General features: G+C 43.0%; 1 protein-coding gene across 1 annotated transcript in view; it reads left to right on the forward strand.

Moving 5' to 3' along the window:
- oxr1a (oxidation resistance 1a) overlaps window positions 1-14,191 on the forward strand; it is a 252,747-nt gene that overhangs the window by 22,056 nt on the left and 216,500 nt on the right. Inside the window, exon 2 of the mRNA XM_079692949.1 lies at window positions 6,258-6,343. Coding sequence (XP_079549075.1) covers window positions 6,327-6,343 — 17 coding nt within the window. The 5' untranslated portion in view covers window positions 6,258-6,326. The remainder of the gene's footprint in view (window positions 1-6,257; window positions 6,344-14,191) is intronic.

Raw genomic sequence — 14,191 nt, forward strand, 5'->3', positions numbered from 1 at the left:
TGGGGTGGCGGGGGAGCGGAGACGTGGGACGGAGCCCCTGCAGCCGCCGGGGCGGTTGCTGTGGGCGTCTCTCCGCTTGCGGCCTCCTGTGGCCGGCGTGAACGCCGCGGCTGCTGCGGGCGTTGGTGCCGCTGTGGCAGATCAGCCGACTGGAGCCAGCTGTACATGTTGGCGAATGCCGTCCACCTGATCCGCGGCCGTCTTCATGGACTCCACCATGGCGTGGAACTGGGGTCCGAACAGCCCGTCCGGGCTGATTGGAGTGTACAGTAGCACTTTTCTGGCCGTCTCCGTAACAGACGCCGCCGCGCTGTGGTGACGGAGAGGGGGAAAGCATGTTCGGCCGCCAAGCTGGCACCCTGCTCCGACTCTGTCTCCCCCGTCCGAGGGAGAGGAGAACCGAACGGTGAACCGTGGAGGGAGGCGGGGCATTGCCCTCGCCGCCGCTGCCCGTGAGGCGAAAGGGCTGCGAGGAAACCTCCACACGCTGCGTTTCACTCCGGCTGTCATCATGAGGCGTGTACACGCTCAGGGGATGAGTGGAGGTGTGTGCAGTGCTGTCCACATGAGGCGTTATACCGGCGCTCATGGGTTATTATGACCGTGTGTAGGAGGCGTATCTCGGACAGAGGAATACCGCGAGCTCTGCAGGTTTATTAACCGATAGGTTAAAACCAGCAGGCTTCTGCAGGGAGCTCTGCTGTCTACTTAATCAACAGATTAGTGGCAGCCGGCTTAATTACCGGCTCCGCTTCCTCGGAGGCTCTCGCGGAGCCGACCAGGAGCGGGGGAGCCTCACTCCCATTTGACTCGCCGCCGGGAGACCCTGTCTCTGGGGTGGCGGGGGAGCGGAGACGTGGGACGGAGCCCCTGCAGCCGCCGGGGCGGTTGCTGTGGGCGTCTCTCCGCTTGCGGCCTCCTGTGGACGCCGCGGCTGCTGCGGGCGTAGGTGCCGCTGTGGCAGCTCACCCGACTGGAGCCAGCTGTACATGCTGGCGAATGCCGTCCACCTGTTCCGCGGCCGTCTTCATGGACTCCACCATGGCGTGGAACTGGGAATCCGAACAGCCCGTCCGGGCTGATTGGAGCGTCCAGTAGCACTTTTCTGGCCGTCTCCGTAACAGACGCCGCCGCGCTGTGGTGACGGAGAGGGGGAATGCATGTTCGTCCGCCAAGCTGGCACCCTGCTCCGACTCGGTCTCCCCCGTCCGGGGGAGAGGAGGGAGGGGAGAACCGAACGGTGAACCGTGGAGGGAGGCGGGGCAGGAGTTGCTTCGGACTCCTGCCCGGCACTCTGCCCCAGGGACACGAGGCCCCGTCCGCGGGCTCGTAAGCCTGGACGGGCCAATCGTCCTCCTCGGCCACAGCAGCAAGAGTGTCTGCTCTCCGCTTCCTGTCGCCCGAGGGGAGACGAGCGCAGTGCATGCTACCTGCTGGTTTAGAGCCGCGTACGCGTGCTCTGACCCCCGGCAGGATTCGCATACTGCTTTTATCTCTGCAGGTCATAACTCATTATGAACCCAGAGCCACATGAGGGACAACCATGGACGCAGTTGTTGCTCATGATGATTCTCAATTGCTGTGCTTCAGTAACTGTGCTGGTTTGCTGAAAAAAAGAGGGAGCCGATTGCCGGGCCTCCTTCCTATTTATACCGGAAGGAGGCCCGAGGGTGGGGCCCACCTTGCGGGTGGGCGTGGACTACAAGTGTTTCAGTGCTGCGCGGGGGCGCAGGGGGATTACCCAATAGCGATAGCCTTAGAGGGCGAAGCCATATACGAAATAGAACTTACATTTCCCGGGAAATCTGAATTGTCAACAGGGGGGAGGGGCTGTTAGACGCTCGAGATTTGTCAACGGGGGTGGGGGGTGAGGGAGGCGCTCGTGAATTGTTTTTACGGAAACAGAGGGGTTTTTGGTTGCCATAAAGGCTGTTGACGGTCTTATTATAGGTTGCATCCATTGGTTGGTTTTGTGGCACATTTGTAACGCTGTGCCAACTTGGGCAAGCATGCAGGCAAACTTGAGGAGCGCACACAGGGTGGAGTGAGGTTGAGCGATGGAGAGAAATGGAGAGAGAGAGATTGAGCGAGGCAGATCGCGTGTGCAGCCGTCTGCTTGCGCACAGAGCCGGAGTTTGTGAGAGAGCCGGCTTAAGATTCAATTTCTCTTCAAAATATAATTGATTGCCAGCCTCCCTTGTCCCTGGCAAATCAGTTACGTTGGTAACGTAACTGATTTCTTCTAATGTGCCTGCCTGCATCTGGCGCTGAGTTGCCATATTCCTTTCATGAACCACTTCCTGATATCCATTGTTGCAGATCAATATAAATGATAATAGCCAAACTAACCTAGTAGAAAGAGTAAACTGACAGGCTGCTGTGCCGCATCTCACTCAAAACCCCACACGACTCAACCCAGCGAAAAACCAGTCTCGCGCGCAGCCTTTCATTCAGAATTTCATAGCAAAATAAAAAAATGATATTAAACTAATCTTTCAACATAGTTTAAAACGAAAATAAATATTAGGACAGAGCCCTACAAATAACAACAATAAACATAATAATAAAACTAAAATGTTGTATTCAGCCCTGATTAAAACTGCGGGCCCAAATCCTGGATGGGTGGTACTGTGTTTCTGTACTGTATGTCCATATATTGCAAATACTGTGCATGTGAACTCACTAAATTCCTGCCAACATGCTGCTATCATTTCAAGCTATAGCTACCTGACTATTAGCATGTTAGCTTTGTCCTTTCAAGCACGATGGCATAACGTTAGCATTCGCTCAAATCTCATTTATTAGTGTAATTGCAAAGCTAGCAGTAGGAGTAACCAGGAAAAATGTGTGAACAGTTGTGAGGTTTCCTATTCTTCTCACTCTACACAAGTTGTGTGAGGGCTACGCTAGCAAATCTTTACAGAGCTGCTAACATGGCTGTAAACCAGGGTTGCCAACTTTGGTACCTGGCTGTATTGAGATTTTGATATCATGGGGACCTTAGCATATATATATATATATATATATACATACACAAATACACAATATATATATATATATATATATATATATATACATACACAAATACACAATATTGGGCACAAAGTTTCATTCACTAATGAAAGTCAAACACATACGTTTCCACTGTTTTATTGTGTGCCTATCGCGATAAGCAATTCATTGACTTATCGTACGATAAATAAAAATGAACTCGATAAATTGCCATTTACATGAGGATGTGACTAGCAGTTTGAAAGGATGTACTTGAATTATTATATATTATCATTATGTCAGTGGTCTAAAATGGTCATACAACGGTGCCGACAATATTATCGTCTCATATACTCTTTGACTCTCTTTTGGCCTAGTAGAACAATAAGCAGCAGACTTTTACTTTTTTATAATTTCTACTTGATCTTAAATCTGCGCTATACGGGTCGGGGACCAACCGGCTCCCACTGCTCTGCTGTCTGTTAATGTTGTTAAGCATGGCCGTAGGAAGCATCCTCAATTTGGGTGGGACAATTTGACGGGGGGTGTGGGGCAGTTGGTGGATCTCACCTCATCTTGGGGGGTCCGGGGGCATGCTCCCCCGGGAAGATTTTTTTTTTTAAATGTTGATGTTAAATGGATCTATCTGGTGCACTTTGAGAGCAAAGTTAGGGACTAAATCTATGGATACATCTCTCAACAACACCCATGTGAAACAGTACTGTTTAAAAGAGACTTACTTTTTCTTTATGCATATTTTACTAATCACTCCCATTTTAAACTGTATTTTTGTTTTACTGTCCTATAGTATGAGTTGGAATTATTTCATACCTGTTATTCTCTTGTTTTTTTTTATGATCATATAAAAGGTGTGCCTTGGAAATACTTTTTTACATGAGATAACTTAGACTAAAGTCAACGATCTAAACACTCGGAGTCCTTTACCTCGCTGAGCTGACGTTATAACATTTGTATGACAGGAGAGAGCTCTCCTCCTCCTTGTGATAGAAACAACTCCTTATGTACGTTAGCGCTCTCTCATTTACTCTCTCGCTCGCTCACACAAAATGCGCTCGTCGTGCCACACACAGAGCCAAGCTATGACACACAAAGACCCAGAATAACTTTTAATGCTGTATCATATTATTTTCGATGGCTTCATTGTAGGATATGACAGATGAACAGATCGCCACTGGGCTTACAACTAAAGACACAGTTACGCAAAACATGCAGCATGTACTGCTCTGAGAATCTGCCTTGTTGCATAGAAGCAGTGAAAACATGGTACGGAGTTTCATTGATTTGGGCCCATTTACACGGTAACGTTTGCGTTTACGCACTGTATGCGTTTTCCAAAAAGTCTTCCATTCACACGCATTCGGCTCAATAAACGTGTTCGTTCACACGACACCGCTCGACCCGCAGCAAACGCTGTAGTACATATGCCGGGCCTGTAAGTGGCGCTGCTGCCGCCACAAAATACACCAAAAGCAGCCCGGAGCATGGTTGCCATGGTTGCCCTTCTGTTTATTCTCCGCGGTGGCAGGCGTGTTCTCCTGCTGTATATCTCTCCGGTAGTCCACCAGCAGATGAAAAACACCCACCTCTCCGCCTCTTCCAAGGGACGAGGGAACCGTGCGGCAGAGTTTCCGTTAACATTTTTTTTCGCCGGTGAACATATCCGTTAAAGTTGAAATCTTCCGGACAAAATTAGAAAAGTGCCGGTCAGAGGTCTTCTTTGTTATTTATTGAGCTTCAAAACTAATTTAATAACGACTCTATATAAACATATAAGAATAAAACACGGAGCCTCTCTTTTCCTCCCCCTCTTCTGATAGCCCAGCAGCTGATCTCTGAGCAGGTGACGTGGGGAGAGGGAGGCGGGGCTATTTCATCGTTATCAGAAAATGATCGTATAGAGGCGTACACACGGAGCCGTTTGCGGGATCCGTTTATATCGTTTTGTTACGGTCTCGTGTAAACGAAAGGGCTATACGCAAGAGAAACTATGCGGATACAACCCGTATGGTCCTCGTGTAAACGGGGTCTGAGAGTGAGACTACTCCAATCCTTAATCTAGTTAATAGCATTATCAAACACACGTTATACCTTAAGAGTAAGGCAATGTCAGAACCATAAATCCTTACTGCAGGCTGTATTTAAAACAGTTTTTGTTTGTAAAACTCAGTCTGCCAAATATGAAACATAATAAATATAATGAAATGCAAGAAGAAATCATAAAATTCAATAAGAATCAAAGGCTGCTTTCCTGTGCTGTTATCATCTGTGAATCACGGAAACCACAAATTGGCAGCTGCACTCCCTTGGATTACTTACAGGAGTGAGTACATCCGCGGTTTCTATGTCACCTGAATGAATTATCAGATGTTTCCACAGTGTCACGCTACTATGTTAAACTTTACGCCTGCTTATTCAGCTCCCTCTGCTCCCTCCAGTGTGCAGGCGAGGGGAAACCCATTCCAGGTGTTATAAATAAGATGGTGGAGGGGTAAAGAAGGTGGATGGTGTTGAGCTGAGCGTTTTAATCAGCCCCTTTCCATTCCCTTCCCTGTGTCCTTCCACTCATCTCATTACAGACAGTACAGGGTGAGAAGTGAGGCCTGCATAGACCTCGGCATTAATTATTGAAACATACCTTCTTTTACTCCAGCTCCTCCTCCTCCGGAGTCTCTGATGACCTTAACTCTCAGCCATTATACAATTTTCTAGGCGTAGCACAGATATCGAGAGATCCAATTTGGGAATCCACCCATTCAGGGACTTTGCTCCCTAATAGCTTGCATGTGACATGTTTGCCTACACAAGCAAATATATAGTGCTTCTTTTTAATTGCCTTTTAATTGTTCCTCGTCGCTCCGGTTGAGCTTCTGTGCTAATTAAATCCACCCTGGTTTCAATCGGTACTGTTGTGATAAAGTAAAGCAAATAATTATTAAAGCTGACATTTGACTCCATGCATTGTCTTTGCCATGTTGGCCGAGTTATGCTCTGCTCATTTGCCTCCTGCCGTGCCCAGTCAATTTGAATCCCTCAGTTGGAGGCCGGCTAATGGAGGTTTTTAAGGTCAGCATGGCCAAAGCATTGAGACAACTTTACATTACATTACATTGCATTTAGCTGACGTTTTTATCCAAAGCGACTTACAATAAGCTTACTTGAGGGCAACGTCACAGTGATGCAGAAAATCTCACTCTTATCTCCTTCTGTCCCCCATCCCTGTCTCTTGTTTTTGTGTGTGCATGCAGGTTTGAAAAGTCAACATCAAACCGCGACCTACAAGAGCCTCTGAGCAGGAGAGAGAAGACGCTGCCAAGATGTTCAGCACCAAGAGGTCAGCACAATGTCACTTTTGATCTATTCTTATCTGCTCAAAAAAAAAAGCCCGCAAGAAATCTCAGGGAATTTCAAAATGGCTTCTGCTGATAATGGCTGACATTTTTGGCCAGCTACGTTCCGCTGATTACTATGGATATGAAAGACGTTGATGTGAAAAAATGTGAAGGTTGATTCCAGTTCCCAAGACAAAGTAACCCCCCTTTTATTTGTTGTTAAGTTTAATCTTTAAAGCCAGCTGATCAAAAGTTATGTTCAATGGCATTAAAACGCATACAAATGCTGCTGAAGGTTAATCCAATGTCTCTGTGTCACTTTGAAATGATTACTGATAATCCATCATAACATTTTTGTCAAAAACAGACTTTTCATATAGAGTGTATGAGAGCTGTAACCCAGCTTCCGGTTTTGGGCTAGCTGGCTGCGCATCAGTCATTCATCAATGGGTAATGTTTATATGGATTTAGGAACTTCCCCTCGATTCTATTGGCTCTAACAGTTCAAAAGTGGTGTCAATCACCAGAATCGACCAAGGGGGGCCAGAGATAGGTCAAATCCACCCAAATTACCACAGAAGTGTTTTTTTTTTCTAAACCTCTCTAAAAAGGTCAAATTTCACTTGTTTTACATCAATCTTGATACAGGGTACATAGTTTGGATTCCTAAAGCTTTTAGTCTACTATCCCATCATTCAAGGGTGGTTTTGACTATAAGTAATGTTAATTTTTGTTCAATCTGAATTTACTTTAAAATAAACATCAATATTGATTCTGACTTTTCTACATCCAACTCACAGATTTATCATTGCTTTGAGAAAAAAGATTATCAATTTACCCCTTTTTAGAAGAGAAGTTAAAGTCATTTGTTCTTGGAATGTCATCTTTCGAGCCTGAGGCCTGAAAAACAGGCTTTGGGGCTTAACAGGTTGATTCATACAGTTAAGTCATAAAGCAAATTCACGCAGTAGGCATATAGATTAAAACTTAAAGTATCAGCATACAGAACAGTACAGCTTATAAAGAACAAATACAATCTCGTCCTTTTACAACAAACATTAAATGCTCTTTTTAGGTTTTTACTAACATTGAAATCCGGCTAGTAATACACAATTTGTAGCTATATAACAGTAATCTAATTCCTTTTTTTTATGTAACGGCAAGGGAAAACTGTTATCTATTTTGTATCCTGATTATGCAATCCCAGTACATGTATTCCGTTACTCCTCAAGCCTGTGTAGACCCCAGAGAACCCTTTTAAACTCAAGTGTAAATACTCTCACACAGCCTTTGTAGGAAGTTTAGGTAGCCTAGTTCACAGTCCTCCTGTGTTGTGTGTACATTCTGTATTTTTAATGTGACCTGCAGTAGCGTACAGTCTTCATAAACTATTTATCACTTCGGCTATTCTGGATGTTGACTGCAAGGTAGAAGCGGTCACATGTTTATCTAGTATGTGTAAGGTGGGTGTGTTGGCTGGACCAAAACAAAATTATTCTGGTTGTTTCTCATGTTGTTTAAATGGAACAGTCCACAGCTTGGGTTGGGTTTACATTAAAGTATCTTGTCTACTCAGAACAACTCATGAATTAGTTTTGAGAAATTCCATGAACTTTAATAGTACATTAGGAATGGATAAGGTTGCAGTGTGCAGGCTTTTTCCCTTAACACTAGAACCGCCAACGGGTAAATTTTACCCGCAGCTGTTTTTTGATTGTATGTAACTTTTGTTCAATAACATATTAAAGTTTCCCAGTCCGTGACTTTTCCTGAAAGTGTGTTATGTAGCACCCTCTGTTGTTAACAATTGTCAATATGAAGTCGGATTGAAAAAATCGCCAAAAAAAATGCCATTTATACCTATATCCGCCAGCGGGCAATATTTACCTCATAGAAAATGCAGCGTAAACATGACGTGTTGCTATAGCAACGCCTTTTGTCTACTGCGGTTCCTTATAGATAGATAGATAGATAGATAGATATAGAGATGGACAGATAGATAGTGTAACATTTTGGAGAATACAAGATCTTGGATGACTGAGCTCACGTTGAGGACGTAATGCATGTGTGCAGGTTACGTGCCAGTTGAATAAAGATGGACACTCGGAATGAGAGAAGTAGTCTGCGTCGTCTATTTATATAGACAATTATATGTTCATAGAACAGAACATTACAGATATATCGATATAGAGAGATTTGTACCTAAACAAAACACAAGTCTAACACCAAGCGTTTAAATCAGCACTCTTGCGATATTTTAAACTTCATGCTATCCGCACAACCTATATCATATGAAAAGCTGAGATTCCACAGATTCTATTGGTATAAGTTTCATCCCTGTGCGATCAAAACTCACTGTTCTGTATGATAAATAAAAGAACATTGTACCTTGAAAATCTATAGCGGGTACATTTTACCCGTTGGCGGTTTTAGGTATACAGCGACCTCTGGCGGTCCTAGTGTTAAAAGCTAATTTTGTTTTCACAGCTATATATATACAGTGGGGCAAAAAAGTATTTAGTCAGCCACCAATTGTGCAAGTTCTCCCACTTAAAAAGATGAGAGAGGCCTGTAATTTTCAACCTAGGTATACCTCAACTATGAGAGACAAAATGAGAAAAAAAAAAATCCAGAAAATCACATTGTCTGATTTTTAAAGAATTTATTTGCAAATTATGGTGGAAAATAAGTATCTGGTCAATAACAAAAGTTCATCTCAATACTTTGTTATATACCCTTTGTTGGCAATGAAAGAGGTCAAACGTTTTCTGTAAGTCTTCGCAAGGTTTTCACACACTGTTGCTGGTATTTTGACCCATTCCTCCATGCATATCTCCTCTAGAGCAGTGATGTTTTGGGGCTGTCGCTGGGCAACACGGACTTTCAACTCCCTCAAAAGATTTTCTATGGGGTTGAGATCCGGAGACTGGCTAGGCCACTCCAGGACCTTGAAAAGCTTCTTACGAAGCCGCTCCTTCGTTGCCCGGGCGGTGTGTTTGGGATCATTGTCATGCTGAAAGACCCAGCCACGTTTCATCTTCAATGCCCTTGCTGATGGAGGGAGGTTGTCACTCAAAATCTCACGATACCTGGCCCCATTCATTCTTTCCTTTACACGGATCAGTCGTCCTGGTCCCTTTGCAGAAAAACAGCCCCAAAGCATGATGTTTCCACCCCCATGTTTCACAGTAGGTATGGTGTTCTTTGGATGCAACTCAGCATTCTTTCTCCTCCAAACACGTCTAGTTGAGTTTTTACCAAGTTATATTTTGGTTTCATCTGACCATATGGGATTCTCCCAATCCTCTTCTGGATCATCTAAATGCTCTCTAGCAAACTTCAGACGGGCCTGGACATGTACTGGCTTAAGCAGGGGGACACGTCTGGCACTGCAGGATTTGAGTCCCTGGTGGCGTAGTGTGTTACTGATGGTAGCCTTTGTTACTTTGGTCCCAGCTCTCTGCAGGTCATTGACTAGGTCCCCCCGTGTGGCTCTGGGATTTTTGCTGACCGTTTTTGTGATCATTTTGACCCCACGGGGTGAGATCTTGCGTGGAGCCCCAGATCGAGGGAGATTATCAGTGGTCTTGTATGTCTTCCATTTTCTAATAATTGCTCCCACAGTTGATTTCTTCACACCAAGCTGCTTACCTATTGCAGATTCAGTCTTGCCAGCCTGGTGCAGGTCTACAATTTTGTTTCTGGTGTCCTTTGACAGCTCTTTGGTCTTGGCCATAGTGGAGTTTGGAGTGTGACTGTTTGAAGTTGTGGACAGGTGTCTTTTATAATGATAACGAGTTCAAACAGGTGCCATTAATACAGTTAACAAGTGGAGGACAGAGGAGGCTCTTAAAGAAGTTGTTACAGGTCTGTGAGAGCCAGAAATCTTGTTTGTTTGTAGGTGACCAAATATTTATTTTCCACCATAATTTGCAAATAAATTCTTGAAATTCTATCTCATTTTGTCTCTCATAGTTGAGGTATACCTAGGATGAAAATTACAGGCCTCATCTTTTTAACTGGGAGAACTTGCACAATTGGTTGCTGACTAAATACTTTTTTGCCCCACTGTGTGTGTATATATATATATCTATATCTATATAGCTATATAGCCTGCCTGACTGTAGCTTTTCAACAGGAAATATTAAATCAGTTGATTTAAGCATTCAATCTACAAAACCCCTCTTCCTAAATAGAGGTAATTCATACTGTAGCTTGGCAACAGTAACAAGGCACGGCTGGACTGTCAAGCATTGGATTTCCTCAACATGATTACGCAGTGTGCATGGGGCTGTGGTAAGAGAAGGACTAGTACGTTTGCATATTTTTGAGTAGTGGAGTGAAATGTGCCAAGTTTGCTTCTGAACTGTAGTGGAGTAGAATTATAAAGTAGCTTGAAATACAAATGGCCTGATGTACAGAACAAATGTATCAAAAATGTGCTAAACTTGTAAATGTACTTAGTTACTTCCCACCACTGGTCATAAAGCCCTTTTCTTATAAAGTGAAATAGATCATTGAAACTTCAAAATCAAATAATAAAGCATTAATCTACCCTTTTTGGTTTCTGGTCCCATCAACCAAGCCTCTCAATGTGAAATGACACAGTCTGATGTTACATTTTTCTCCCCGTGTCCATATTTCAATACAAGGACTAACTAGCTCTACACTGCAAAACAACATACAGAACCCAATTATTTATTTCCATGTCTTCCCTTTTGGGGGTTTGAGGAGCTAGAGCTGTTTAATAGTTTGCTGGTTACACGTTGTATGCGTTTTAGGTCAATGCCAATCCTAAAATGCAGCTCTGAAAAAAATTAAGAGACCCTGCAGCACTATCAGTTTCTCTGGTTTGACCATTTATAGGTATGTGTTTGAGTAAAATAAAAATAAAACATCCTCGGTGTTGGAATTCAACAGAGACTGGAATGGAATGGCTGCCATACATGTAGAGATTGAGATTTAAGAAAAAGAGTGGTCTCTTAATTTTTTTTCCAGAGCTGTATTTTGTTGTCAGTCGGGGACAAAATGTACACTAAATTAGAGAGGCGCTATTGTGCTTTTTGGGGTTTGCCCTTTCCCATTTGTTATAGGTTTTTTTTTTGTGCTTGGTCTGCAAAGGCCAAATTCTCCCCTGCCAGAAATGCCTTGATTGAACTCCTTTATTTACATCCGTAACATACAGTAATGACATCAATATAAACACACACTCTTCTATTGGCTAGTTCTCAAACACATTGCGTGATAGGCTAAGTAGAGGGACATATCCAAGCGGTTGACCAATCACAACAGAGCCAGCTAGCCAATCAGACCAGACTGAGCTCTGGTTTTAGACAGAGGGTGAAAAGAGGTGCTGGCAGTATTAGAAAAATATGGACATTTTTGAACATTAAAGCATGTAAACATGTCACAGTAAAAGCACAAAATACAAATATCAACCTGAAAATGTGTAGAATAGGGTCCCTTAAAAAGAAAAATTTTGTCAGCCAGGACAAAAGTAATAAAGCAATGTGTTTACAGTAGGAAGTTTCTGTTATGGTAGGATATGGGTAAGGTATCATGATGTGATGGGGACTGTGCTATCACGATGCAGCAATAGCATCCATCCGCCGTCTCCTCGCAGTGTGTGATCATCTTACTGTAGGTTAGAGGATGATTAAACCAAGTCAGCACTCCATCTTCAGGGAGCTGTGTCAGCACAGTCCATGACACGGATACGCACAAAATGACTGTAATAGGTTGCAATCTTGGAACTCGAAAGACTCAAAGCTCATTCAGATTTCTGCTGAATACGAAACAAAGCCTTTTTCTCCCGCTAAACTGCTGAACGAGACACAAAGCGAGTGAGGAAATCTGTGTTTGTGTCAGAGATGGCTATGTGCTGTTGTGGCGTTATCTTTGGGTTTTTAATATTGGCTTTCCTCTTGCGTTCCCTCGAGTCATCTCAAACAACACAATGCCAGAGCCAAATTAAAGGTTTTGCATTGACATTTAATCAAACGTCTTAACATGGCAGTTTGGGTTTGATTTGAATGGAATGAAGTGTGGAACCGAGGCATGGAAAATAAATCCAAAGCATTTGTACTTTTGTGCGTCTGACTTTGTTTAATGCGCTCGCCTCTGATGAACCGCTTTACTGTTATGGATAAACTGAGAGCGCACGTATCCACTGCTTGATGGTTTGTGTCTACATGTGCTCATTAAAATGTAACTGGAGCGCTGTTAATCCGAGTCTTTCATTCCGAATGAGAACATTTATGAAGTGATGCACCATAGCTTTGATTTGGGTTACACATTTAAAGCCTTCCTAGCAGCAGCTGGTTTTGCCTACTAGCATAAATAACTCCTAAAGAGAACAGTTATGAGCGGAATATGTTTTTTTCTGATTCCTTCTAGCTTTGTGAGTAAAAAGTCATTATGGCAGAACAATAAAAAAAAAATGCTATAATTACGGATGATTTTCCAAAGAAATATGACTTCAACACATGCTCAAGTGAGATCTAAAACACACATGCAATTACAGCTTATTGCCTTAGGCGGCGCCAGAAAAATCTAACATTTACCAAGGCCATACAATCAAAGAAATGCACAGTAATTACAGGTGTTTCTTAAAAAAAGGATGACTTCAAGACACTTAAGTCAGATCCAAAACGCACCTGCAAAACTTAAATATATAATATATCAAATGATTTATAATGTTTCAATTGATTTGGTTTGATTTGTTTTTACTTAATTTTTTTTAAAGGCTCTGTACCAAACACACATGTTTTGTTAGATCTGCAGAATAACACTTTTGGGCCTTGATATGTTTGCAGCTACATAATACCAGCTCCATATACTTAAATATAGTATTTGAACACATATTTTGCCTTTCAACAAATTGTTTGCATCCTGCAATCTCCATATTGTTATCTCAGTAAAATATTTTGTTTTTGCAAAGCTCTGCTCTCAGACAGACTGTGTTGAAACCAACATTTCCCTTCACTTTCTTTCAATTCCATAAAGGTAACTGTATAACCGCGGGTTGTTTACAACCAGCATAAAAGCCAAAGCTACAAATACCCAACACCTGGTAAATAAACGCCTATTTCCTTTATACTGCTCTTGGCACTTTTGAAGCACCTGTTTTCACAGGTTTTTCAAGGTTTGTTGAATGTTTATTTTTGTCATTTCCTCGAGCTAAAAGGTTTCACACCTGGCTACTGGCTGCCTTTATATGGACTGGTGTGGGTGGACAAGGATTCAGTTCAGGACCTAGAGACATCTTACCATGATGTCAGCTGTTGTGACTACTTATTAGTTTTTACTTCTAACTATTCTAAAACACACTATGCATAGATGGAGGTTATAGCTCTGTTTGCAGTTCACTTTTGGGGCTGTATTTGTTTAGTTTCTACCTGAAATGCTTCAATAGTATTCAAATAAAATCAAAATTCAAAATTAATGTAACTCCAGTTCTGATTCACAACACGTCTCAGTTTGATCACCAGTTTCCAGTTGTATTGACTCAGCAGTACAGTATGTTCACAGACTGGAGGTGTTTTATTTTGGACGACTGTCACAAAGAGACATTCAGTTTCCTGTCCTTAGTTGTCAGCCATGCAGGGTCATCAATTAAAGTGATTTTTCCTAGATGTTTTTGGGACAGGAACAGGAAATAACTGTCACGCAGGCAGCAGCAGCTCACACAGAGATCATGTAGAAACTGAGTGAAAGTGTCACAACAACACCGGTAATTGCTATCAGTGAAAGCTGTTATGAAATTACCACAATATGAGTTGGACTCATTTTTGGCAAAATAGTAGACCTGACTGATTAATAGTTATGCTTTCTGGGGTTTTCCCTTTCCT

Source organism: Notothenia rossii, assembly GCF_949606895.1.
Source record: "Notothenia rossii genome assembly, chromosome: 7".
Taxonomy (NCBI): Eukaryota; Metazoa; Chordata; class Actinopteri; order Perciformes; family Nototheniidae; genus Notothenia; species Notothenia rossii.